Genomic DNA, 24,882 nt, shown 5'->3' with positions numbered 1-24,882 from the left:
GTATGCTCAGTTTGCAAGTATGGTCTCCAGTCTGCACATGATGACTTGTTCATTCTGGTTCCTTTCAAAATCAAATTCCATAGGTGAGCACTTTTTCTCTGACTTTCTTGTTAGAATAGAATTCCTGTTGTGTGTGACAAAAGGTGTATATCATCAGTGGAAAATTTTTTGTTGGCATTTTACTTATTGTGCTGTGGGCAGATACTTATATCCTACTCCACACACAGCATTATGTCTCTCCATCTGTAATTTTAATTTTACACACAGTTGAGTCACTTAATTTTTCATTGAACCTTCTGTTGCCTTCCCTGTTGGTACAATCACACCTCTCTCCTCATTTGTGTGTGACATTAATTGCATTAATAGCAGGTTTTCTGCAATCACTGTTCATACTTTCACTGTGAGGCAACAACATGTACTAGTTTGAATTAAACATTAAGTTCGTTCCTGCCACTGCCAGGTAACCAGTTCGCCGCATCAAGTACTGCTTGGAATTTACAATACTGGGCCCAAATATTCTAATAAATTGTAGGAGGAATGGCTAACAAAGGCCGTCGTACAAGAAAATAAATTTCCTTTTGGAACTCTAGAGGGTGAAGCATAGTATATATGGAAATTATTTCCACTTCTAATGTTGTGGTTGTGAATTTCTGAGTTAAATCTTAAATTCAACCTTGTTATTAACCACCAATATCATTAGGAGGTAAATTTAGCTGTACCTGCAGAGTCTTATGTAAGATGTTCAGTCATCAGCTATATACACTATTCTTACTGCATGCTTCTGTTGAATACAATCTTATCTGCAAGTCATTCAGTGAAATAGATTTTAGTGCAAAGCAGGTGAAACCAGAACTTCTTCACATGTTGGACCACTTCAGTTTATTATCCAACTGGATGTCCAGAAATTTTACACACTGAGTCTCATCCAGTGTACGACTATTATTTCCACTTTTATTTGTTTGGAATTGCATAATATTAATTTCTTTAAGATTAAAGTTGAATCTGTCTGTTCTGTTTTATGCTGCTAAACACAGTTTTCCTTCCCAATGATTTTTAAGGGATTTCAGGAACATCATATGTTGCTGAATGCAAATATGGCCTCAGTTTTCCTAAGCTGGCTCCTGTTTTATGGCAGTTTAACATTTATTGATGAATATAAACAAACAGCAATACGATATCATATGTGAATAGGTGTCTCCTGATCGCAAGTCACACGATTACTCTCTCAGATAACACCAAAATGACATATTAAGTACTGTAATTAACTAATTATGTTGCATTACTTCATAATGGAGAAAACATATGCCTACATTTAGTGAGACTATAGTAATAACTCCTCATGAAACAATGATGGTTTGATTTTCTTCTGTACTGGTCTTCAGGACAATCACGTTGGAGGCACCAACAGTAGTCAGCCATCATATGTGTGTCCCACCTGCCTTCATATCTGTCTTCCATTATCTTAATTTCTTGGTGGAACCTCTCCACTTACTCCTTGCTGTAATCGCCTAAGTTGTCTGGAAATCTGGATAACAGCCTGTGAAGGAAATGCACTTTGATACTTGTATTAACACCCAACTTTTTAAAGGCTGTCAACATGTTCTGCACAATTTCTTTGTAATTGTCTGTCGTATGATTGCCTAAGAAGTTTTCCACAAGTAAGATATAACAACATTCATGAAATTTGTCACATTGGAATCACTCATGAGTCTGCAAATCTGCAGCCCATCAAATATAGCTGCTTTCAATTTTTCAGTGTTAAGTGCAGGAAAAAATCTACATAGGCATTTGAAGCAATTGCCTCCTCTATCTGGGGTCCTAACAAATTGCTTCATCAATTCTAGCTTTATATGCAATGGAGGGAGAATTATTTTCTCTTTTCACCAATGGCTCCCAAATGATGTTGGCTGCACCTACACCAAGACTTTAAGGGAAAGTCCATGTCACTGCCTGTGCTTCAAAATATGTCCAAAAAGAGACAAAGCCTTATTGTTAATTAAATTTATATCACGCATAGCTACTGTCTTGTGGGCATTTTTAATGAATTAGAGTTAGTTAACAATGTCAGATTAGAACTGAAATTCATAAACACATACTGCAAAGGACAGGGTTACCACACACTGACAATGATAAGATCCTAATGTTGCAGAGGATTTCATTATTGCCATGGAAGACAGAGTAGTTGCACAGGTGACAACAATTGTGGCACGAAGTGCATTGCGACCTGTACAGCTGAATGAAGACAGCATTGTCAGAGATTCTACTTTATAGAGTGGTAGTTTATAGGAGAACATGTGACTTAGTGTTAATTTATAGTGTCCAAAGAGACCGATCCAGGACAGAAGGTAGTTTTTGAAATGGTTATTAAATACTGAAAAAAATAACACTAAACAGACTCTTTATATGAAACATCATTCAGTAAGCGAGTTAATTTCTTACATTTTCACCTACTTCTTGTGGAAATCACTCATTACGAGAGGTGCTCAATAAGCAAGGTTCGACTGTAATAAAAAACAAAATTTTGACCGACCAGATACCATGCGTGTCAAAGCCATTGCTGTGGGGCGGTGCTGGTCAGCGGTCCGTAGTTGGGAGACACCTGATTCAGAGGAACCGCAGGTTCATACGCACTAAACAGCGAATAAATGTTGCAAAGTTCAGTGTGGGAAGACTGTTCTTCAAGAACAGAGCCAGATAATGTTGCAATGTTGTCAATGTACAGTTTCATTAGTATTCACTTCTCCTCTACGACTATAATAGGAAAACTTATGACTACAATGAACAAATAGACAGGAAAAAACTGTTAAAAATACACAGACACAAACAAAGCCTAACTTTTGGCAGAATTTTGCAAGAAAATGGTTCCCTTCCTACAGCTGCCATTCCATCTAAACTTAAATCCCATATAACTGGTCTGTAATCCTTCAAAGAATAAGATCTGTGCCCTCATATATGCCCACCTCACATGGCCCCATATGTCATCAATTCAGTCTTAGTTGTACCCTGGGCACTACCTTTTCTACGAGTCAGGGAGAGGAATCTAATATACCACTGCTGCAGCAATACGGAAAATGCCGCAAAGATTGGCAGTGATAGCATGAGTACAGATAGTTCTGCCTGTGTTGGCCATGACAACAGAGTTTGCAATACACATGACAACAGAGATGGCCCCTGGGCTAAAATAAGAACTAAATACACAACCCAAAGCTCACTCAGCAGTTTGTATGTCATCAATGCACTTATACAATGTCCATTCAATAAATAACTGGAAGAGTTGTATAAAAAATACAACTTTTACAAAGTTTGTGCTTCTTTTTTTTATTTTCTATTGGTGACCTAGAACTACATTATCACATGGGGCTGGCATGCCTGTCTCGCAAACGTGATGCTGAGAATCAATTAAACAAGATGGTGGCCACTTTGTAGGTTTGCACCTATGTGGAGCAGTGGAACGTCTTTAGATTTCTCATTGAAACCAATCTAAATTCACCGTTGAGTGTCAGTGCAATATCATGAAAGCTGAATCTAACACAAGTGTGTGAGAGGACAGATAAGTTAAAACGAGATGTAATAAGTACTGAAGATTTATGCCATGCTCAGGATGCTCTGCCTGTTCAGTGACAGAGAACAACATTCACAGAGTTGACACAGAAAAGCAGGCATACCATGGTGACATATATTGCAGCAGTGACAAATATTAGTGTTGGATCAGTCCACCATATTGCTTATGACATACTAATGTGCAAGAAAGTGTATGCAAGATGGTTTCCACGATACCTGGTGTCAGAAATGAAAGAGAGGCACATAGATATGTGCAGGGAGCTTTTGCAATAGTATGAGGGTGAAGGGAAGGCATTTCTTCACTGTACTACAAGTTGGGTGCATTTTTTAGCTGAAGAGACCCTTAGTAGTTCAAAGTTTGATGATGAGAAATTCCAGCCAGTATTGCGTAACTCATTACACACACATCTCTAATAATTCTTAGCACATGGAAATGAGAAGCCTGTCTAACACTGCCACAAGAGCGTAGAATTTGGTTTTTTGTTGAATGGCACTTGTATCAGAATACAACTGTTACCTTACTTTTTTGATCTGGATTTTGATTTTTTGAACTCTGATTGGGTCGTATGAATAAAAATGAGAACATTCTCCACAGTAGATACTCAGAGTAAAAGCACATTCTCAGAGAAATTTTTCAATTTCATATGAATAAAAACTACGGAGCATAATCTCTGACCCGGGAGTACTTTCTCACTACCTCCCCTCCTTATTGAGTAAGCTCTCAGCAAAGAGATTAAAATCTAACATCTTTGGTTCACAGTTTGTTTTCATTTGCACGTATGTGTGTTACCAAAAGTTTTTCTTAACGTTATTTCAGTGCCAAAATGAAAGATTTCGAATTAGCCTTTGTGAATATTATAAAAGATTATACTGCTATTATCAGCAAGTCACAAACTCTGGCCAAGAAGGAAGAAAGCAGATAGTATAAAGGAAATACAACATCGTTACAGGGGCTAGTTTTGGAAAAGACATTTCAGATGGGCAGATTATGAAAAAACTGCACAATATGAAGTCGCGCATCAAGTCTAAGATGGATGTAAATAAGACGGGCAACATTAAGATCTCACTAAAAAATTGGGAACAAATGTTTTTGAAGCTTTTAGAGGGAGATGACTGGAACTTAACTATCCACGGAATTCCTGGTAAGTCCCATTCTTTCCATTTTTTTTTATGATGTGCTTAATGTTTTGAAATCGAGTACCAGCAAAACATTTATTTTTAACATGTGAAAATAAAACAATGTTTGGTAAAATGCATCTGATATTTGACAACTTTTCTGTAAAAGTATCACAGTGTACTATGCATGAAATCAGACAAACCCCTCCCACAGTTCTGCATAAAATTGCTTGTTCTATGTACTAACTAGAAACTGAATTGTGACACATGTTACTATTTTTTTTTAATTAGGAGTTGGTGTAGTGGGTGGTTCCACCTCTGCTATCATCTATTCCCCGGAGAGTAGTTTGGAGGTAATTGATACCGACTGTACATTCTTCGAACCATAATTAGTTCTGCAGCAACCGCAAATTGTCACAGCAGATGCTACAGATCTGATGGGTCCAGAAATCATCATAACTTTGCAGTCGCCTGTTTTGGGGCCTGCGAGAAAGTTGAAACAACGCAGACTAAGCATGAAATGGATGAGACGATGAACTTGTTTGATTCTGAGTTGCAATGACTAGTTTTACTGTAGCAATTATATATCCTGAAGACAAAGCAGCAGAAATTGATGCATCAAGAAAAAGACAACAACAGAATGAATTCTGTAGTCACAGTACAAACTGTTTTTATGAATAAAAACATGTTTTTTAAGTGAATGTTTAATTACATTCTTCATTTACCAAATTCCATATTCTCTTAAAGAGATAATTTCAGTTCAAATTTCTTTTCAATGAAACAATAAGTGTTGCATAATCAAATTTGAACTGTTAAAAAATGTGTGCACTTATTTACTGTTGTTCAGGCAAATACCTTCACTACATCCTTGAAACAGTTTTTGGGAAAGTGGAACAAACAGATTAACTCATTCTTTTTTAAATGTTACACATAAACAGTTAGTGCAATTATTTACTGTAGCACCTGGCAAATACCTTCACCACATCCTTGAAACAATTTCAGGGAAAGTGGAAGAAAAAGATTTAACTTTTTCATGTTTTAAATGTGCATGTTAAACAGTTTGTGCTCTTACCATAGCATCCGGCAAATACATTCGCAGTACCCATGAAACAAGTTTTGGTTAAGTAGAACAGAAAGAGTAATTCGTTCCTATTTTAAATGTTACAGGTTAGACAGTTTGTGCACTTATTACTGTAGCACCTGCCAATGTCTTCACCATATCCTTGAAACAATTTTTGGGAAAGTGGAACAAAAAGATTAACTTTTTTCTGTTTTAAATGTTACTATTCAAATAATCTGTGTACTTATTTACTGTAGTATCTGAAAATTCTGTTCCAGTTTGGACTGTTACAGGTTAAACAATTTTTGGTGAAAGTAAAATCGACGAGAAAGGATGAAGAAAAACACTAAACTGCATTTTATTATGTGACACAGAGCACTGTTTTTTATTTTCATCAAAATATTATTTAATTGTACCTGAAGAAGAAAAAAATATTTTAATTACAAAAAATACATGAATCATGTTTAATTATGCAATGTTTTGACAGATTTCCATACACTACAGTTGGCATACACTCCTGGAAATTGAAATAAGAACACCGTGAATTCATTGTCCCAGGAAGGGGAAACTTTATTGACACATTCCTCGGGTCAGATACATCACATGATCACACTGACAGAACCACAGGCACATAGACACAGGCAACAGAGCATGCACAATGTCGGCACTAGTACAGTGTATATCCACCTTTCGCAGCAATGCAGGCTGCTATTCTCCCATGGAGACGATCGTAGAGATGCTGGATGTAGTCCTGTGGAATGGCTTGCCATGCCATTTCCACCTGGTGCCTCAGTTGGTCCAGCGTTCGTGCTGGACGTGCAGACCGCGTGAGACGACGCTTCATCCAGTCCCAAACATGCTCAATGGGGGACAGATCCGGAGATCTTGCTGGCCAGGGTAGTTGACTTACACCTTCTAGAGCACGTTGGGTGGCACGGGATACATGCGGACGTGCATTGTCCTGTTGGAACAGCAAGTTCCCTTGCCGGTCTAGGAATGGTAGAACGATGGGTTCGATGACGGTTTGGATGTACCGTGCACTAGTCAGTGTCCCCTCGACGATCACCAGTGGTGTACGGCCAGTGTAGGAGATCGCTCCCCACACCATGATGCCGGGTGTTGGCCCTGTGTGCCTCGGTCATATGCAGTCCTGATTGTGGCGCTCACCTGCGCGGCGCCAAACACGCATACGACCATCATTGGCACCAAGGCAGAAGCGACTCTCATCGCTGAAGACGACACGTCTCCATTCGTCCCTCCATTCACGCCTGTCGCGACACCACTGGAGGCGGGCTGCACGATGTTGGGGCGTGAGCGGAAGATGGCCTAACGGTGTGCGGGACCGTAGCCCAGCTTCATGGAGACGGTTGCGAATGGTCCTCGCTGATACCCCAGGAGCAACAGTGCCCCTAATTTGCTGGGAAGTGGCGGTGCGGTCCCCTACGGCACTGCGTAGGATCCTACGGTCTTGGCGTGCATCCGTGCGTCGCTGCGGTCCGGTCCCAGGTCGACGGGCACGTGCACCTTCCGCCGACCACTGGCGACAACATCGATGTACTGTGGAGACCTCACGCCCCACGTGTTGAGCAATTCGGCGGTACGTCCACCCGGCCTCCCGCATGCCCACTATACGCCCTCGCTCAAAGTCCGTCAACTGCACATACGGTTCACGTCCACGCTGTTGCGGCATGCTACCAGTGTTAAAGACTGCGATGGAGCTCCGTATGCCACGGCAAACTGGCTGACACTGATGGCGGCGGTGCACAAATGCTGCGCAGCTAGCGCCATTCGACGGCCAACACCGCGGTTCCTGGTGTGTCCGCTGTGCCGTGCGTGTGATCATTGCTTGTACAGCCCTCTCGCAGTGTCTGGAGCAAGTATGGTGGGTCTGACACACCGGTGTCAATGTGTTCTTTTTTCCATTTCCAGGAGTGTATTATACTAACAATTTACCGTCCTCTATTTGTTCCACGTTTGTTACTTCCTCTTCTCCCAAGACTGGAAGATTGTTGTCATCGTCACTAGGTGCCTGAAAATCCTCAACCCCTCTATGTTTTACTACACTGCGCAAAACAAAACAGGCTATTATTACACTGAGAATTTTGTTTGGGCAAGCATTATTTTATTTTGCAGAATTGGGTAATGCCTTTTTATCTGTCCAAAGCATCATCCATATCACCCTATCCTTTGAGTGAAGTCTGTTGTACACCCTCTTATCAGGCATTTTGGCATTTTGAAACAGTGTCATCAACCACAGTGCAATGCCATATCCTTCAACTCCTAAAATTAAGGCATTGCGCTAGTTCTCTTGCAATATATGGTACATATCTGAGCTTTTCCATACCCTAGCATCATGTACCGACCCAGGCCATGAAGCATCAACACTTGTAAACATTTCACATAATCACATGTTGCCTGCGCATTTATAGACGGAAAGCCCTTTCGATTAACATATTTGTCTCTATGTGCAGAAGGTTTCATTATAGGTATGTGTGTGCAGTCTAAGACCCCTACCACGCATGGAAACTTATACCTACACTGCCACTTAACTTTAGCTGTTTCTAGTTCGTTAATGTTTCTCGGGAATCGGATCCACAATGGTGATTTTCTGTTAACCTGCTGCAGAACATACGAAAATGTTAGTGATACTGCTGTCTGGTTATTCGTAAGTCTTCTCCTACACCAGTTTGAAAGCCTGTATCTGCTAAAGAGTGCAAAAATGTTTTCATTTTGCATTCATTGGAAAGGGCGCCTCCTCTTCTTTCTTGATTTTCGGGAAGAAAGAGATTCGCCAACCAAATAATGTTTTCACTGTTAAATCTATATAAACTTCTACAGTTCCTTGCTTCTGTGTTCCTTTGTACTAGGTGTACATTTTTTTGCCTTTCGAGAACCATAAGTTCCACTACTTTCACTAAAAACACTTGCTAACACTTAACAACACAACTTACTCAGCTTGAAGTATGCTATGGAGCTCACTCACAAAAACAGAGAATGTTCTCCGCTTGTGAGAAACTTAGCTCGTTTTATTCATATGATATCATAGAATATTCTTTATTTTGAGCAACTACCCCCATCCTTCAACTCACAGAGAGAATATACTCAAGTAAAGTATATTCTCAGACTTGCTTTTTTCACACTAACCGGAGAACTTTCTCCAAACTTCTGAGTATGAAGTACAGTCTCCATTTTAGTCATATGACCCATTGTATGTGTTGTTGTTTAAGATGATTCTAGCTTTACTTATTGGATTTTTAGCTCAATATTCGGAGTCTTAACATTCGCTTCCTACTAAGATTTTGGCCAACTTAGCATTGACCTTTGTTTCCATAGAATATAATTAGCAGCAGTGACCTGCTTATTTTCTTTATGAGAGAAATAAATGCCTTTGCATTCCTCCAATCTGATAACTGGCTCACTCAGCCAGTCATGACAGAGCATATACTTAGTATGGAATTGCAGCCATAAAACTACTTTATTTTTAACACTCCTCAGTATTTACTACCCACCAAGGTAAATCTTACCAACTAAAGTATAGCAGAAACATCTGTGCCTTGCCTCTAGAATTTCTTTCTTTTGTATGCAGCAAGTGGCATGTGCATGGATGTCTGCTGTGGTCATTTTGTACAACTCACACAATCAGAGGTAAGAGGAATCAAACTTTCCAAACTACCCGTAACCACCACAAGCAATAAATTACATTATGGTCAATTCTTTCAGATATTCATTACTATGCCCAAACAGAATTTACTTGAAAGACTTGCTTTCCCATAAAATTCATCAATGGTGGGCTTACTGAGTAAATGACATGCTTTTTCAATGAATGAAATGTCTGAAAACTTACTCTGTGAGAGTTTCTCCAAGACTGTCTATGTTCTCCCTATCCAAATTTGTGGTTGGTTCATCCAGAGCTAAGATTCCACAATTAATACTTAGAATTTCTGCCAAAGCAATTCGGATAACAAGCGACGCTAGAACCTGCAGAGACAGTATTACAGATGAGAATCTTGATAAATGACTGCAGGAGATATGTTACTTAAACTTTATTACCAAAAAAATAATTTAAGTGATATACTTTAAATACTTAAAATGAGAATAAAGTAACAACACTACCTTCTGCCCAGCACTGCAGCGTCCCTTCATATCAATCTCAACATCATTCTTCACCTGAACAACCCGATAGTTGAATGTTCGCTTCTTGTCTGCACCTGATGATTGAACAATGAATATATATCCCACTTGTAAGAAAGATAATAAAGTTAGGTAAATACACAAAGTTTAATGTCCTAGATCACACACTGAGCTGCTACTCTACAAAACATTCAGCATGTAGCACACAATCATTCCTCCACTTCATATTCCTTCACTTTATAAATTCTTTAAGAAATTTATATTTTGGAGGTTTTACTGTGGCAAAATATTTAGTGGTGTGTTTAGCACTTTATCTGTCTGATGATTTCTGATTAGTCAACTGTCCACATTCAGACATGTAACACTAGTCTTTATTTAATGTTTATAAGTGTCTTAATAGTAATTCGACGTGAAAAGAACAGACAGCAACCTAAGACTTTACAAACTGCCTCATTAACTCAGAGAAGGCAAATGTCATTTACTTACTCGTGGTTTCAGGAGCATCTGTTTTAATTTCTATATAATCAATATCATTCCCACGATAGATTTTTCGCCACAGTTCTCTTATAATCGTATTAATCTTCCTCATGCGCTCCTGATGAAAGTAAATGAGTGACCAATCCAAAGCGACAAAGTATTTGTTCAGATCAGCTGATGCTAGCTGGTTTACCTGTAAATAGAGCAAAGAATTATGTCCAGCAACATAAACACATGTCACCTATTTATCTGATTTCATTTAGACTGCCAATTTCTAAGTAAAGTGTATATGGACATACCATAATTTAAACTGAAATATTACTATTTTCCGCATTACACAATTCCAGGCACATTACTGCAATTTAATTTATGTAACTTTTAAATACATACTACACTTCTCCACTGACAGCTTACAGTGTAATCTCTTCAGTGGATCAAGTTCTCCATCCACTACATTCCTGTCTTATATTTTGTCATGTACGTTTAGTTCCATATATGAGCATGTAATTTAAAACAATCTCTAATTGTCTCTGCGCTAAGAACTGCAACTAACTTGGAAATGGAAGTGTGAAGTTGTTGACAGTTTACTAAACCAAAATTTTCAAAGTGTATGACAGAAAAGCTTGTGTTACTAGGTTTTTCAAACTTAGTTACAAGACATTCTTTGGCAGACAACCCATATTTTTGTGCAGTATTAATAATCTTGATATGTTATTTAAATGTCCATACAAAAGTTATATCAAACCTAACTCAAAAAAATTTTTACCCTTCCTTTTATGCATTCAATATATATGAATGGCACCAATAATGTACTACTTGCAAATGCTACGTTAGTTAATTTATAAGTTCACATCCCACTTCACATGGAACGAGGTGAGATCTTGTGCCTGGTAGAGAGGTCAAGGGGACAAAAAAGGCAGAGAGGTCTGGGGAAGGATAGCTGACGGCTCAGAGGAAGGCAGCAAGTGTACGAGATCAAAATGCAAGATGAAGAGGCAGCAGGAACATGGGACCAGAGTGTGGCACATAGGCACCAGCACCAGTGTGTTCTTGCAGTGCACAAAGTAGACTGGATTGGAGGAGGTGACCTAACTGAGGAAGGACAGGCTGAGGTGAAGAGGGTGCGGGTACATACAAAGTGTAAATGGGGTACTGGGCAGAGTGGACTGGGGGTGGGGCAGGGGTTAGTGGAGACTGAGGTCAGGGGCAAAGTTGGAAACCCAATGGGTGTTATCCTTGAAATGCTCTTCCCCAGTCTTTCCTTCTGTTGTTCTGTCACACCTTCCCAGTCCATTATCCAATTCCCCCCCCCAAATCACCGTCATCATGCACTGCAAAAACTCACCAGTTCCAGTGCCACGCGTCACATTCCTGTCCCGTATACCTGCTGCCTCTTCCTCCTGTATTCCAATCTCTTACAAGTGCTGTCTCTCTTTGAGACATCAGATGATACTCTTCCTCAATCCATGTGCTCTACCCCAAAAAAAGTCTTTTTAGAAAACTAGCAATCTTGTTTGTATGCCTGTTGACAAATTAGCATCTCTACTATTCTTTATTTTTTATTTGTTAAATCTGAGCCTCATAATTGCGAAACACTTTTCTTGACGTGACACCCGTGAAGTTTACAAATTAGATATAACTGATTTATTAAAATGAATGCTTTTGTCAAATTACAAAAAAACCATGCTGATCTTTTGACTTTTGCTTCTTGGGGGAATCTCACGCTGTAATCTAATTGATGGTAAGAGTAACCCTATTACTTTTGTCTTTCTGGAATAAAGCTGACCTTACTCTTAAAGGGTTCTTTAGTTATACTTTGAAGTTGTTTTAGAGCAGTCGTTTCAAATACTTTAGCTAAGACTAGCGTGACAAAGTTCAATGTCTTCTGTCTATTTATTTTGGAACAAAGGTTACTCTTGGCATAATAGAAAAACACACATTGCATGACTAATTTCTAACTGCAGACAGTGCATATGGATATAAATTATTGAACATCACTTAAAATGACAGATACTTCATCCCATACTATATACTATTTATACACAGTATGTGGTGTATGTTTTTTTGGACATTTATTTGTGTCTTCATTCATAGTGCCTGCAGGATCGAAATGTGTGCGACAGGTCTGAAAGAATAGACACCACATATATAATTAAGGTGAGGACAACCAATTGTTCACTTCAGTGCAGATGCACACCACACTTGAACTCTTATGACAATCTATGAAATGCCCTGAGTAAGGGGCACTACATCAGTGGTGTGAGGATAAAATGAGAATTTGGGTCTGATTGAAGGCATGCTAGGGTAGTCTGAGTGGTTGTGATGACCACCATGTGCAGATGGTGCATTGGACTGTGCATCTATGTAGTAAGCAGGAGACCTGAGTTTGAATCCCGGTCTGTCAAAATTTTCGACTTTCTCCATTGATTTAAATCAAAGCTCACTAGTAGCTAAAGCCAATCTTTTCTTTGTGAATAAAATGCATATTTGAACCATCAGCTGTTTTTATTTTATATCCAAATATCTATCAGTTTTGTTCTTGGCCCATCTTCATGGATGAGGGTTAAAATGATTTAAGCCACCATACGGCATCAGTTTTTACTTAAAATTTGTAGTGCATGTCATGAATTTAAATATATGACACAGGACTTTAAAAGCAAAAATAGAAATCCTAAATGTATATAGAGCAGTACTGAAGAGAAGATCAGGACTCACAGCTGATGGTTCATATATGCATTTTATACACTATTTAACAGCTGTTGACAGTCACCTTCCAACAATGTTTTGTTTGTGCCTTTATACAATTTTATTTGTGCTTTTTTGTGTCATTTCATTAAATTCTATTCAATGGGCATTCTCTTGCTCACTCACTAACCTCTACCATTCTCAAGAAATGCAGTGTTCATGTTTTTTCTGCTAATTATAAATTACTCGTAAAACGTTCAGATAAACAGGTTTTACTTACTATTATGCAGACAATTTAACATGGCAATTTTAAGTGGGGGTGTTTTGAAGTATGCTTTGCAACATATTGTACTATTAGAGTTTGGGAGTTTGCCACTTTGTTTATGGCACTGCCAATCTCAATAATCAACTAATGATGCCATTACCAAATTCTTTGTGTGCTCCACTTTGCAGTGTGTTGCAAAATGTTACAACAGGTCTATTATGAGGTTAGAGTATGACACCCATTACCACAAAAAGTATTAGTGATTGCTATCACTGCGTATCAGTTCTGCTTTTGCAGAAGTGCAAATTTAAAATGTACAATATGGGAGGGAGAAGGTTTCCTGCTCTTGCATGTCTCTTCTCCTTATGGCAGTCTAAGTCTTTTTTTTTTTTTTTATTTTATTTTATTTTTTATTTATGCTTGCTGTCGACTGACATTGAAATATCTGCACTACACAATGCCATCCATGTGATGATGATGATGATGATGATGATAAAAATACACAACAAGACACTCAGTTAAAATTCCTGCAGCATTCAAGAGAGAGGAAAGTACTGCAGGGAAACAGGAAATTTTCATCTAGAAATTTAAGGTTTTTATTTCAATTTGCTATTGCAAATGTTTTTTGGAGTGCATTCCCCAAAAAATAGAATTAAATAATGTCTCTACTTGGTTATCATTTCATTTTAGAAATAATTTTCTTAGACATAATGATTCCACCATAGTACAAAAAGACTACAAAAATTACCTTAATTCGTCGCTGCAGATCATTGTATTTTTTTTCTGCATTTTTATATATGTCCTTATTTAGATCTCGTCGCAGAGTATTCACACTATCTCTTAATTCCTTAAATCGTCCTTCTGAAATTGATTTCTGAAACAGAAAGAAACTTACCAGTATGTTGAAACTGCTTGACAAAGACAAATATTAAAAATATACACTGAAATAATCTGTTCATGTCATAAAATTTTCTATTTTTATTATTCTGATCAAATTACCTAGACTATTTGTAGAAGTAACTGTTGAAGTGTTCTGAGAATTCACATGCCATGATTAAAATGACAAATGATGACACTATTTGCAGTTTCCAATCCTAGAAGATTTTGCTTGACAGTGTAACTTTACATCTGGTTTCAAAGAAAACACAACATTTCACATTTGTTGTTGTTGTGGTCTTCAGTCCTGAGACTGGTTTGATGCAGCTCTCCGTGCTACTCTATCCTGTGCAAGCTTCTTCATCTCCCTGTACCTATGGCAGCCTACATCCTTCTGAATCTGCTTAGTGTATTCATCTCTTGATCTCCCTCTACGATTTTTAGCCTCCACGCTGCCTTCCAGTACTAAATTTGTGATCCCTTGATGCCTCAGAACATGTCCTACCAATCGATCCCTTCTTGTAGTCAAGTTGTGCCACAAACTCCTTTTTTCCCCAATTCTATTCAATAGCTCCTCATTAGTTATGTGATCTACCCATCTAATCTTCAGCATTCTTCTGTAGCACCACATTTTGAAAGCTTCTATTCTCTTCTTGTCTAAACTATTTACCGTCAATGTTTCACTTCCATACATGGCTACACTCCATACAAATACTATCAGAAACGACTTCCTGACACTTAAATCAATACTCGATGTTAACAAATTTCTCTTCTTCAGAAACGCTTTCCTTGCCATTGCCAGTCTACATTTTATATCATCTCTACTTCGACCATCATCAGTTATTTTGCTCCCCAAATAGCAAAACTCCTTTACTAATTTAAGTGTCTCATTTCCTAATCTAATTCCCTTAGCATCACCCGACTTAATTTGACTACCTTCCATTACCCTCATTTTGCTTTTGTTGATGTTCATCTTATACTCTCCTTTCAAGACACTGTCCATTCTGTACAACTGCTGTTCCAAGTCCTTTGCTGTCTGTGACAGAATTACAATGTCATCGGCGAACCTCAAAGTTTTTATTTCTTATCTCTGGATTTTAATACCTACTCCAAAGTTTTCTTTTGTTTACTTTACTGCTTGCTCAATATACAGAGTGCATAACATCGGGGATAGGCTACAACCCTGTCTCACTCCCTTCCCAACCACTGCTTCCCTTTCATGACCCTCGACTTTTATAACTGCCATGTGGTTTCTGTTCAAATTGTAAATAGCCTTTCGCCCCCTGTATTTTACCCCTGCTACCTTCAGGATTTGAAAGAGAGTATTCCAGTCAACGGTGTCAAAAACTTTCTCTAAGTCTACAAATGCTAGAAACGTAGGTTTGCCTTTCCTTAATCTTTCTTCTAAGATAAGTCGTAGGGTCAGTATTGCCTCACGTGTTCCAACATTTCTACGGAATCCAAACTGATCTTCACGCAGTATCGTATCTCCTATTTCATCTTCATGTACCTCCTCTTCCATTTCCATAATATTGTCCTCAAGAACATCACCCTTATATAGACCCTCTATATATTCCTTCCACCTTTCTGCTTTCCCTTCTTTGCTTAGAACTGGGTTTACATCAGAGCTCTTGATATTCATGCAAGTGGTTCTCTTTTCTCCAAAGGTCTCTTTAATTTTCCTGTAGGCAGTATCTATCTTACCCCTCGTGAGATAAGCCTCTACATCCTTACATTTGTCCTCTAGCCATCCCTGCTTAGCCATTTTGCACTTCCTGTCGATCTCATTTTTGAGACGTTTGTATTCCTTTTTGCCTGCTCCATTTACTGTGTTTTTGTATTTTATCCTTTCATCGATTAATTTCAGTATCTCTTCTGTTACCCGTGGATTTCTACTAGCCCTCGTCTTTTTACCTACTTGATCCTCTGCTGCCTTCACTATTTCATCCCTCAAAGCTACCCATTCTTCTTCTACTGTATTTCTTTCCCCCATTCCTGTCAATTGTTCCCTTATGCTCTCCCTGAAACTCTGTACAACCTCTGGGTTAGTCAGTTTATCCAGGTCCCTCTCATTATATTCCCACCTTTTTGCAGTTTCTTCGGTTTAAATCTACAGGTCATAACCAATAGATTGTGGTCAGAGTCCACATCTGCCCCTGGAAATGTCTTACAATTTAAAACCTGACTCCTAAATCTCTGTCTTACCATTATATAACCTATCTGAAACCTTTTAGTATCTCCAGGGTTCTTCCATGTATACAACCTTCTTGTATGATTCTTGATCCAAGTATTAGCTATGATTAAGTTATGCTCTGTGCAAAATTCTACCAGGCGGCTTCCTCTTTTATTTCTTAGCCCCAATCCATATTCACCTACTACGTTTCATTCTCTTCCTTTTCCTACTCTCGAATTCCAGTCACCCATGACTGTTAAATTTTCGTCTCATCATACATTTCATCAATTGCTTCATCATCTGCAGAGCTAGTTGGCATATAAACTTGCACTACTGAAGTAGGCGTGGACTTTGTGTCTATCTTGGCCACAATAATGCGTTCACTATGCTGTTTGTAGTAGCTTACTCGCACTCCTATTTTTTTATTCATTATTAAACCTACTCTTGCATTACCCCTATTTGATTTTCTATTTATAACCCTGTATTCACCTGACCAAAAGTCTTGTTCCTCCTGCCACTGAACTTCACTAATTGCCACTATATCTAACTTTAACCTATCCATTTTCCTTTTTAAATTTTCTAACACACCTGCCCTATTAAGGGATCTGACATTCCACGCTCCGATCCGTAGAACGCCAGTTTTCTTTCTCCTGATAACGACATCCTCTTGTGTAGTCCCCGCCCGGAGATCCGAATGGGGGACTATTTTACCTCTGGAATATATTACCCAAGAGGACGCCATCATCATTTAATCATACAGTACAGCTGCATGCCCTTGGGAAAAATGACGGCTGTAGTTTCCCCCTGCTTTCAGCCGTTCGCAGTGTCACAACAGCAAGGCCGTTTTGGTTAGTGTTACAAGGCCAGATCATTCAATCATCCAGACTTGCCCCTGCAACTACTGAAAAGGAATCACAAGTTTGTCTGGCCTCTCAACAGAAACCCCTCCGTTGTGGTTGCACCTACGGTACGGCTATCTGTATTGTTGAGGCACGCAAGCCTCCCCACTAACAGCAAGGTCCATGGTTCATGGGGGGAGATTTCACATATATGTGTGCAATCTCAGTTCAAAATCTCATTCATTCATTTGTTCTGTACATTCTATATAGATTTGGAATGAGTCAAGGTATACATTAACAAAAGAAAACCAACTCTAAAAAACTTTATCTGTATGTTGCTTTAATAATAAACTATCACCATACTGTTCCATATTATTTATGCATACATTAGATAACTTTCAACTACCAAATTGGAAAAAAAGCCAATACTTTGAGCATAATCTGCTGCTAACAGTTTTATATAACATACTTGCTAATTATCTTCTATCAGAAGTTTCATATTTCCCACCAAAGAAAAGTTACTACAAACCCACTACCACTTGTCATGCAACTATACAATGAACACTCTTGCCTGCCACATAGATAACAAGAAATTTCGATATCTGAGCCTGACCAAATATTCAGGTAAATTTTTAATTTTCTTTAGAACTGGTAGGAAATCTCGACCTCTTGCTTTATATTGCTTTGGAACTTGCTGAATGTCATTGCATGGAGTACACAACTCCACTTTAGATCTTACTCAAGGAGTGCTCTATATGAAATTATTTTCACGTGTAGAATTGCAACTGTACAAATCACAGCTGAAACTGACTTTTTTATCAGTTCCAAAATCTCAAGGTAATTGGACTGTAAAGTGGTTGTAAGAACTTCAGTATCGTTACAGAGATCTTTCCAAGAGGAACTGTTACCTATTTTAAATAATGTTATTATTGCTGAACTAACATCTCATTCATTTTAAGTGAATTAGTCCAGAAGACAATCCTGTAACACAACACGGACTGACAACATGCAAAACAAGCCAACACCCTTGGCTTTACATCAAAATTGCTTCTAATGTCGAAACATGCTAAACTGATATTCTTGATCAATTTAACTGGATGATGATTCCATTTTAATTTCTTATCCATTTGGATCCAGAGGAGTTTTACACAAAATGTATCGAATAGATTATGGTTGTGTCAGATTTGCTAGTTTGAAATGGCATGAGTCTTCATGAAATTAAGGCTTAAAACATTACACTAACTGAAACACTCCTTAAAGTCACTAGAAGGACATTTACGGAGGTTCAGAACAGAGGTGAACCCAGTACTGTACATGCAGCCCTAATAAAATAAGATTGTGGTTGACAGATGGTAGGGCCTGGAGGGGAGGTGTTGTCCGCTGGTACACAGTATATCACATACTTACCTGACTAAGAGTTGCACTCACACTACAAAATCAAACAAAAGATTTAGTTACAGACTGTTGCCACTGTCTTTACTGGAAGTACAAGGTTATCATAAATGATTAAAGCACTTTCGCAGATTTACTGTAGCTACTATTTGACATACTGTCACCTCAGCTGTACAATATCTACACAGAGCGTGTAATAAGGAAAGTGCCGATGGCTGTAACGGTGGGATTTCAATTGGCGGCAGGAAAGTCAACAATTTACGCTTTGCAGATGATACTACACTCATAGCAGGAAGTGAGAAAGAAGTTGGTAATCTGTTCTCAAGAGTGAAAGATTTTAGTCTAAACCTTGGCTTAGAGATTGGCTTAGAGATAAACATGAAAAAAACCAAACTAATGATTACAAATCGCCAAGGCATCGATCGAAACTAACTTTCAGGATGCTTAAGGAATCTGGAGATAGTGAGTGATTATGTGTATCTAGGCTCTCAGATCAATTGCACAAGAAAGTTTGATAAAGAGATAAGATGACGAATCATTCTTGGCCGAGTCGTAATGGTCAAACTCACTAAGATATGTCAGAACTGGGCAATATCAAAGACAATGAAGATGCACTTGTTAGAAGCATTGGTGTTTCCTGTATTCTTATACAGGTGTGAGATCTGGGCCGTGAAGGGTAGTGATAAGAGCCGCACTGATGCCTTCGAGATGCAGTGTTTGTGGAGGATGCTACGAGTACTGTGGACACAAAAAAGGAGAAATATTTCAATAGAAGAACTTAAAATCACAAGAAGGTTTCCTTCTCTTGTCAGCCAAAGATACCTTCAGTTCCTTGCACACATCTTTAGACGGAAAGGAGATAATTTAGAGAAGACCACTGCGCAGGGAAAAGCTGAGGGCAGGATACCATGTGGGACAGCTGCAAACAGATGGTTGGATCAAGTGAAGATTACCAGCCTGCCTCTACACATCATATTAAGAGAGGCCGATCGCTGTGGATGAAGACAATTGTCTGAAGTTTTAACTACGTACAAATGAATAAGGAAATGAGGTCACGACACTCAGCAATGAGCAAATTGACAAATGATGATGACTATCTGACATACTGTCACGGGACTTCACGCGTGTAAGTAACACCTCCAGTCAGTTCTTGCAAGTTAGTGTTTGACGATCACATAACCACCATCAATTACTGCAAGTTACTGCTTCAGCATTAAGCCACCTATCGATCTCTAACATGTCAGTAATACCAGTAGTGAGCAACCAGCAATCTAACCGAAATCCAGGGATTTAACATCAGCACTATGACAGAGTGACCACGTGACACCTGGGGCATCTAAATGACAACATGCTAGGTCAAGATGCAAATGAAAAGTGCCTGTCCAGCCCACAAAGGGCACCGAGTCCAGTCACCACCATTGAGCAGGCAACTGCCATGTTGTCCAGATAAGCATCCTCACTCAAATCAGTGCCTACTGGAGCAGCCATCGGTGCCTGACATTGTCATTCAACTAGACCATTTGCTATACGGTCTTGCATCTAGCATCAGACGCAAATTAGGACCCTAGAAACTACTGCCCGCTTAGGGACTGCCATCATTACCTCACACCACCAGCCAAATGTCAGAAGACAGAAGCAGCTTTCTAAATGACACCGCCCCCTTCCCCCCTCTAGCCACAGTGCGAGCTTAAAGCACAGCTGCATGGCCAACATTGACTCAGCAGTCAGCTAGCTCAGGGAGGGCCTGCCCAGTAAGTATGTTCTCCAAGCCATGCTGTGCTGTTTACAACTGTGGCAAGTATCGCAACAGTGCACCAATGTCAAGGACCTTGAGTTCAACACCCACCCTCCTGTTGGGTAAGTGCCTGGAGACAGTACTTGGATGAAGGCTAGTAAATGAATCCAAGTATAATAAAAACATTGATAAATTTGCTCCTGGTGCCCACTAGAGAACCCGAACGGTCAGAGCGGATGAGGGAGTCGGAATAGCCACCCTGACGTGTCTGTACCTGCTCCCCCTACCCTGCAACAGTGGACAGCACGTAATTCTGTTGACTTCGTTACAGTTTGGTGTTAAAAGAGGTTGTAGGGGCTACACTAGCACCAGGGGAACTTCGCCTCTGGCACACTATGTCACACTGCATTGACATCACATCCTAGTAGACAACCAGCGGCACAATATCTACTGCAAGTACTCACAATGAGAGCTAAAGACAATGAAATGTCATGTTTTCACTACATTGTTCAGAACAAGTAGCACAGGACTGGCATTTCATTAAGAGAGAAAGACTTAGGTTAGAAAACCTAAAACTGATTTGAGTATTTAATGCGGTAACTTGAGGAGACTGATGTAGAGCTGCAATAGGTGAAGTGTCCGCAGAGTACTTTAATTGGATACAGTGCTTCGTGTGTACAGTCAGTGGCGTGATACGCAATGAGTATAATTTACAAGGCTACTATGCAAGGGATTGCCGCCAAGCAGTGGGTCAGCAGTGCGCAAGTAGCAGCAAGTGGCTTATTTAGTGTTCATATAAGTGTAGTAGTCAAATTGAAAATTTGTTTGAGTGTTCTTAGCGCACTTGTTAAGTTAAATCTATCAAATCATTGTGTAGTTTCGTATTTTTTAGCAGGGGCAGATTTGCATTTTAATATCTGTGACGTGTAAAGTCCCGTAGTCATCTGTCGTTCGTTTATTTCTTTCAAACATTCTTTGTATGTTACCGACAGTACAGTTAGCCTTCTGCCGCCGAGCAGTGTGTCAGCAGTGCGCAAGTTGCAGCATTACTGCATTTACTAGGCAGTCTTGTATTTTAATAACCTTAAATTTTGTGTCGAATTGTTTGTGCTCTCTGTAGATTAGTTCAGACGTTCTTTGCACAACTATATTTAGCATGGATAGGGACTGCGACTGCTGTGTTCGGATGTGGGGTGAGTTGGCATCCCTTCACTCCCAGCTTCAGGGAGTGTTGGCTTCGGTCACACAGCTTGAGGCTGTTGCCAATTGGCATCACTGTGGGGGTCTGGACGGGGGTTCGTCTGGGACACCCAGCTCGTCCCACGCATCCTCCGATTGAACTACGGCTGTGGCTGCCTGGGATACTGCCCACATTGAGACTGACCCTTCACCCGTGGTAGAGTGAGAGGTTGTCTCGAGGTGTGGCAGGGGGCGAAAGACATTCCGGAGCGCTGAATGGAAGGCCTCTCCAGTTTGTCTGATGAACCGGTTTCAGGCTCTGTCTCCGGCTGATACTGATCTTCGGCCGGACATGGCTGCTTGTCCTGTTCCAGAGGTTGCCCCTCAGTATGCAAGATCCGGGCGGTCGCAGAGGGTGGGCTTACTAGTAGTTGGGAGCTCCAACATCAGGCGCGTAATGGGGAACCTTAGGGATATGGCTGCAAGGGAGGGGAAAAAAACCAATGTCTACTCCGTGTGCATACCGGGGGGAGTCATTCCAGATGTGGAAAGGGTCCTTCCGGATGCCATGAAGGGTACAGTGTGCACCCATCTGCAGGTGGTCGCTCATGTCAGCACCAATGATGTGTGTCTCTATGGATCAGAGGAAATCCTCTCTGGCTTCCGGTGGCTATCTGATTTGGTGAAGACTGCCAGTCTCACTAGCGGGATGAAAGCAGAGCTCACCATCTGTAGCATCGTCAACAGGACTGACTGTGGACCTTTGGTACAGAGCCGAGTGGAGGGTCTGAATCAGAGGCTGAGATGGTTCTGCAACCGTGTGGGCTGCAGATTCCTAAACTTGAGCCATAGGGTGGTGGGGTTTCGAGTTCCGCTGGATAGGTCAGGAGTCCACTACACACAGCAGGTGGCTACACGGGTAGCAGGGGTTGTGTGGTGTGGACTGGGCAGTTTTTTAGGTTAGGTGGCCTCGGGCAAGCACAGAAAGGGCAACAGCCTCAAAGGGTGTGGGGCAAAGTCAGGACATGTGGGGACCAAGCAGCAATCAGTATTGTAATTGTAAACTCTCGAAGCTGCGTTGGTAAAGTACTGGAACTTCAAGCGCTGATAGAAAGCACCGAAGCTGAAATCATTATAGCTATGGAAAGCTGGCTGAAGCCAGAGATAAATTCTGCCGAAACTTTTACAAAGACACAGATGGTATTTAGAAAGGATAGATTGCATGCAACCAGTGGTGGCGTGTTTGTCGCTGTTAGTAGTAGTTTATCCTATAGTGAAATAGAACTGGATAGTTCCTGTGAATTATTATGGGTGGAGGTTATACTCAACAACCAAGCTCGGTTAATAATTGGCTCCTTTTACCGACCTCCCGACTCAGCAGCAATAGTGGCAAAACAACTGAGAGAAAATCTGGAATACATTTCACATAAATTTCCTCAGCATGTTATAGTCTTAGGTGGAGATTTCAATTTACCAAATATAGACTGGGACACTCAGATGTTTAGGAAGGGTGGTAGGGACGGAGCATCGAGTGACATAACGAGTACACTATCCGAAAATTACCTTGAGCAATTAAACAGAGAACTGACTCGTGGAGATAACATTTTGGACCTACTGATAACAAACAGACCGGAACTTTTCGACTCTGTAAGCGCAGAACAGGGAATCAGTGATCATAAGGCCGTTGCAGCATCCCTGAATATGGAAGTAAATAGGAATATAAAAAAAGGGAGGAAGGTTTATCTGTTTAGCAAGAGTAATAGGAAGCAGATTTCAGACTACCTAACAGATCAAAATTAAAATTTCTGTTCCGACACTGACAATGTTGAGTGTTTATGGAAAAAGTTCAAGGCAATTGTAAAATGCGTTTTAGACAGGAACGTGTCGAGTAAAACTGTGAGGGACGGGAAAAACGCACCGTGGTTCAACAACAAAGTTAGGAAACGACTGCGAAAGCAAAGAGAGCTTCACTGCAAATTTAAACGCAGCCAAAACCTCTCAGACAAACAGAAGCTAAACAATGTCAAAGTTAGCGTAAGGAGGGCTATATGTGAAGCGTTCAGTGAATTCGAAAATAAAATTCTATGTACCGGCTTGACAGAAAATCCTAGGAAGTTCTGGTTTTACGTTAAGTCAGTAAGTGGATCGAAGCAGCATATCCAGACACTCTGGGATGATGATGGCATTGAAACAGAGGATGACACGCGTAAAGCTGAAATACTAAACACCTTTTTCCAAAGCTATTTCACAGAGGAAGACCGCACTGCAGTTCCTTCTCTAAATCCTCGCATGAACGAAAAAATTGCTGACATCGAAATAACTGTCCAAGGAATAGAAAAGCAAGTGAAATCACTCAACAGAGGAAAGTCCACTGGACCTGATGGGATACCAATTCGATTCTACACAGAGTACGCGAAAGAACTTGCCCCCCTTCTAACAGCCGTGTACCGCAAGTCTCTAGAGGAACGGAAGGTTCCAAATGATTGGAAAAGAGCACAGGTAGTTCCAGTTTTCAAGAAGGGTCGTCGAGCAGACGCGCAAAACTACAGGCCTATATCTCTGACATTGAACTGTTGTAGAATTTTAGAACATGTTTTTTGCTCGCGTGTCATGTCATTTCTGGAAGCCCAGAATCTACTCTGTAGGAATCAACATGGATTCCGGAAACAGCGATCGTGTGAGGCCCAACTCGCTTTATTTGTTCATGAGACCCACAAAATATTAGATACAGGCTCCCAGGTAGATGCCATTTTCCTCGACTTCCGGAAGGCGTTCGATACAGTTCCGCACTGTCGCCTGATAAACAAAGTAAGAGCCTACGGAATATCAGACCAGCTGTGTGGCTGGATTGAAGAGTTTTTAGCAAACAGAACACAGCATGTTGTTCTCAATGGAGAGACGTCTACAGACGTTAAAGTAACCTCTGGCGTGCCACAGGCGAGTGTTATGGGACCATTGCTTTTCACAATATATAAATGATCTAGTAGATAGTGTCGGAAGTTCCATGCGGCTTTTCGCAGATGATGCTGTAGTATACAGAGAAGTTGCAGCATTAGAAAATTGCAGCAACTGACCCTTAACATAGACAAATATAATGTATTGCGAAAACATAGAAAGAAGGATCCTTTATTGTACGATTATATGATAGCGGAACAAAGGGTGCCAGGTTGAGATTCATTGGGAGAGTCCGTAGAAAATGTAGTCCATCTACAAAGGAGGTGGCTTACAAAACACTTTTTCGACCTATACTTGAGTATTGCTCATCAGTGTGGGATCCGTACCATGTCGGGTTGACAGAGGAGATGGGGAAGATCCAAAGAAGAGCGGCGCGTATTGTCACAGGGTTATTTGGTAAGCGTGATACCGTTATGGAGATGTTTAGCAAACTCAAGT

At 40.2% G+C, this 24,882-nt stretch overlaps 1 protein-coding gene across 1 annotated transcript in view; it reads right to left on the bottom strand.

Moving 5' to 3' along the window:
* LOC124712340 (DNA repair protein RAD50-like) overlaps nt 1-24,882 on the bottom strand; it is a 191,942-nt gene that overhangs the window by 5,041 nt on the left and 162,019 nt on the right. Inside the window, exons 21-24 of the mRNA XM_047242635.1 lie at nt 14,044-14,169; nt 10,355-10,538; nt 9,851-9,945; nt 9,582-9,715 (exon numbers count right to left, since the gene is read on the bottom strand). Coding sequence (XP_047098591.1) covers nt 9,582-9,715; nt 9,851-9,945; nt 10,355-10,538; nt 14,044-14,169 — 539 coding nt within the window. The remainder of the gene's footprint in view (nt 1-9,581; nt 9,716-9,850; nt 9,946-10,354; nt 10,539-14,043; nt 14,170-24,882) is intronic.

The sequence above is a fragment of the Schistocerca piceifrons genome, chromosome 8 (genome assembly GCF_021461385.2).
Source record: "Schistocerca piceifrons isolate TAMUIC-IGC-003096 chromosome 8, iqSchPice1.1, whole genome shotgun sequence".
Taxonomy (NCBI): domain Eukaryota; kingdom Metazoa; phylum Arthropoda; class Insecta; order Orthoptera; family Acrididae; genus Schistocerca; species Schistocerca piceifrons.
Note: the sequence above shows the minus strand (reverse complement) of the source record. Positions and strands in the feature narration are given on the sequence as shown.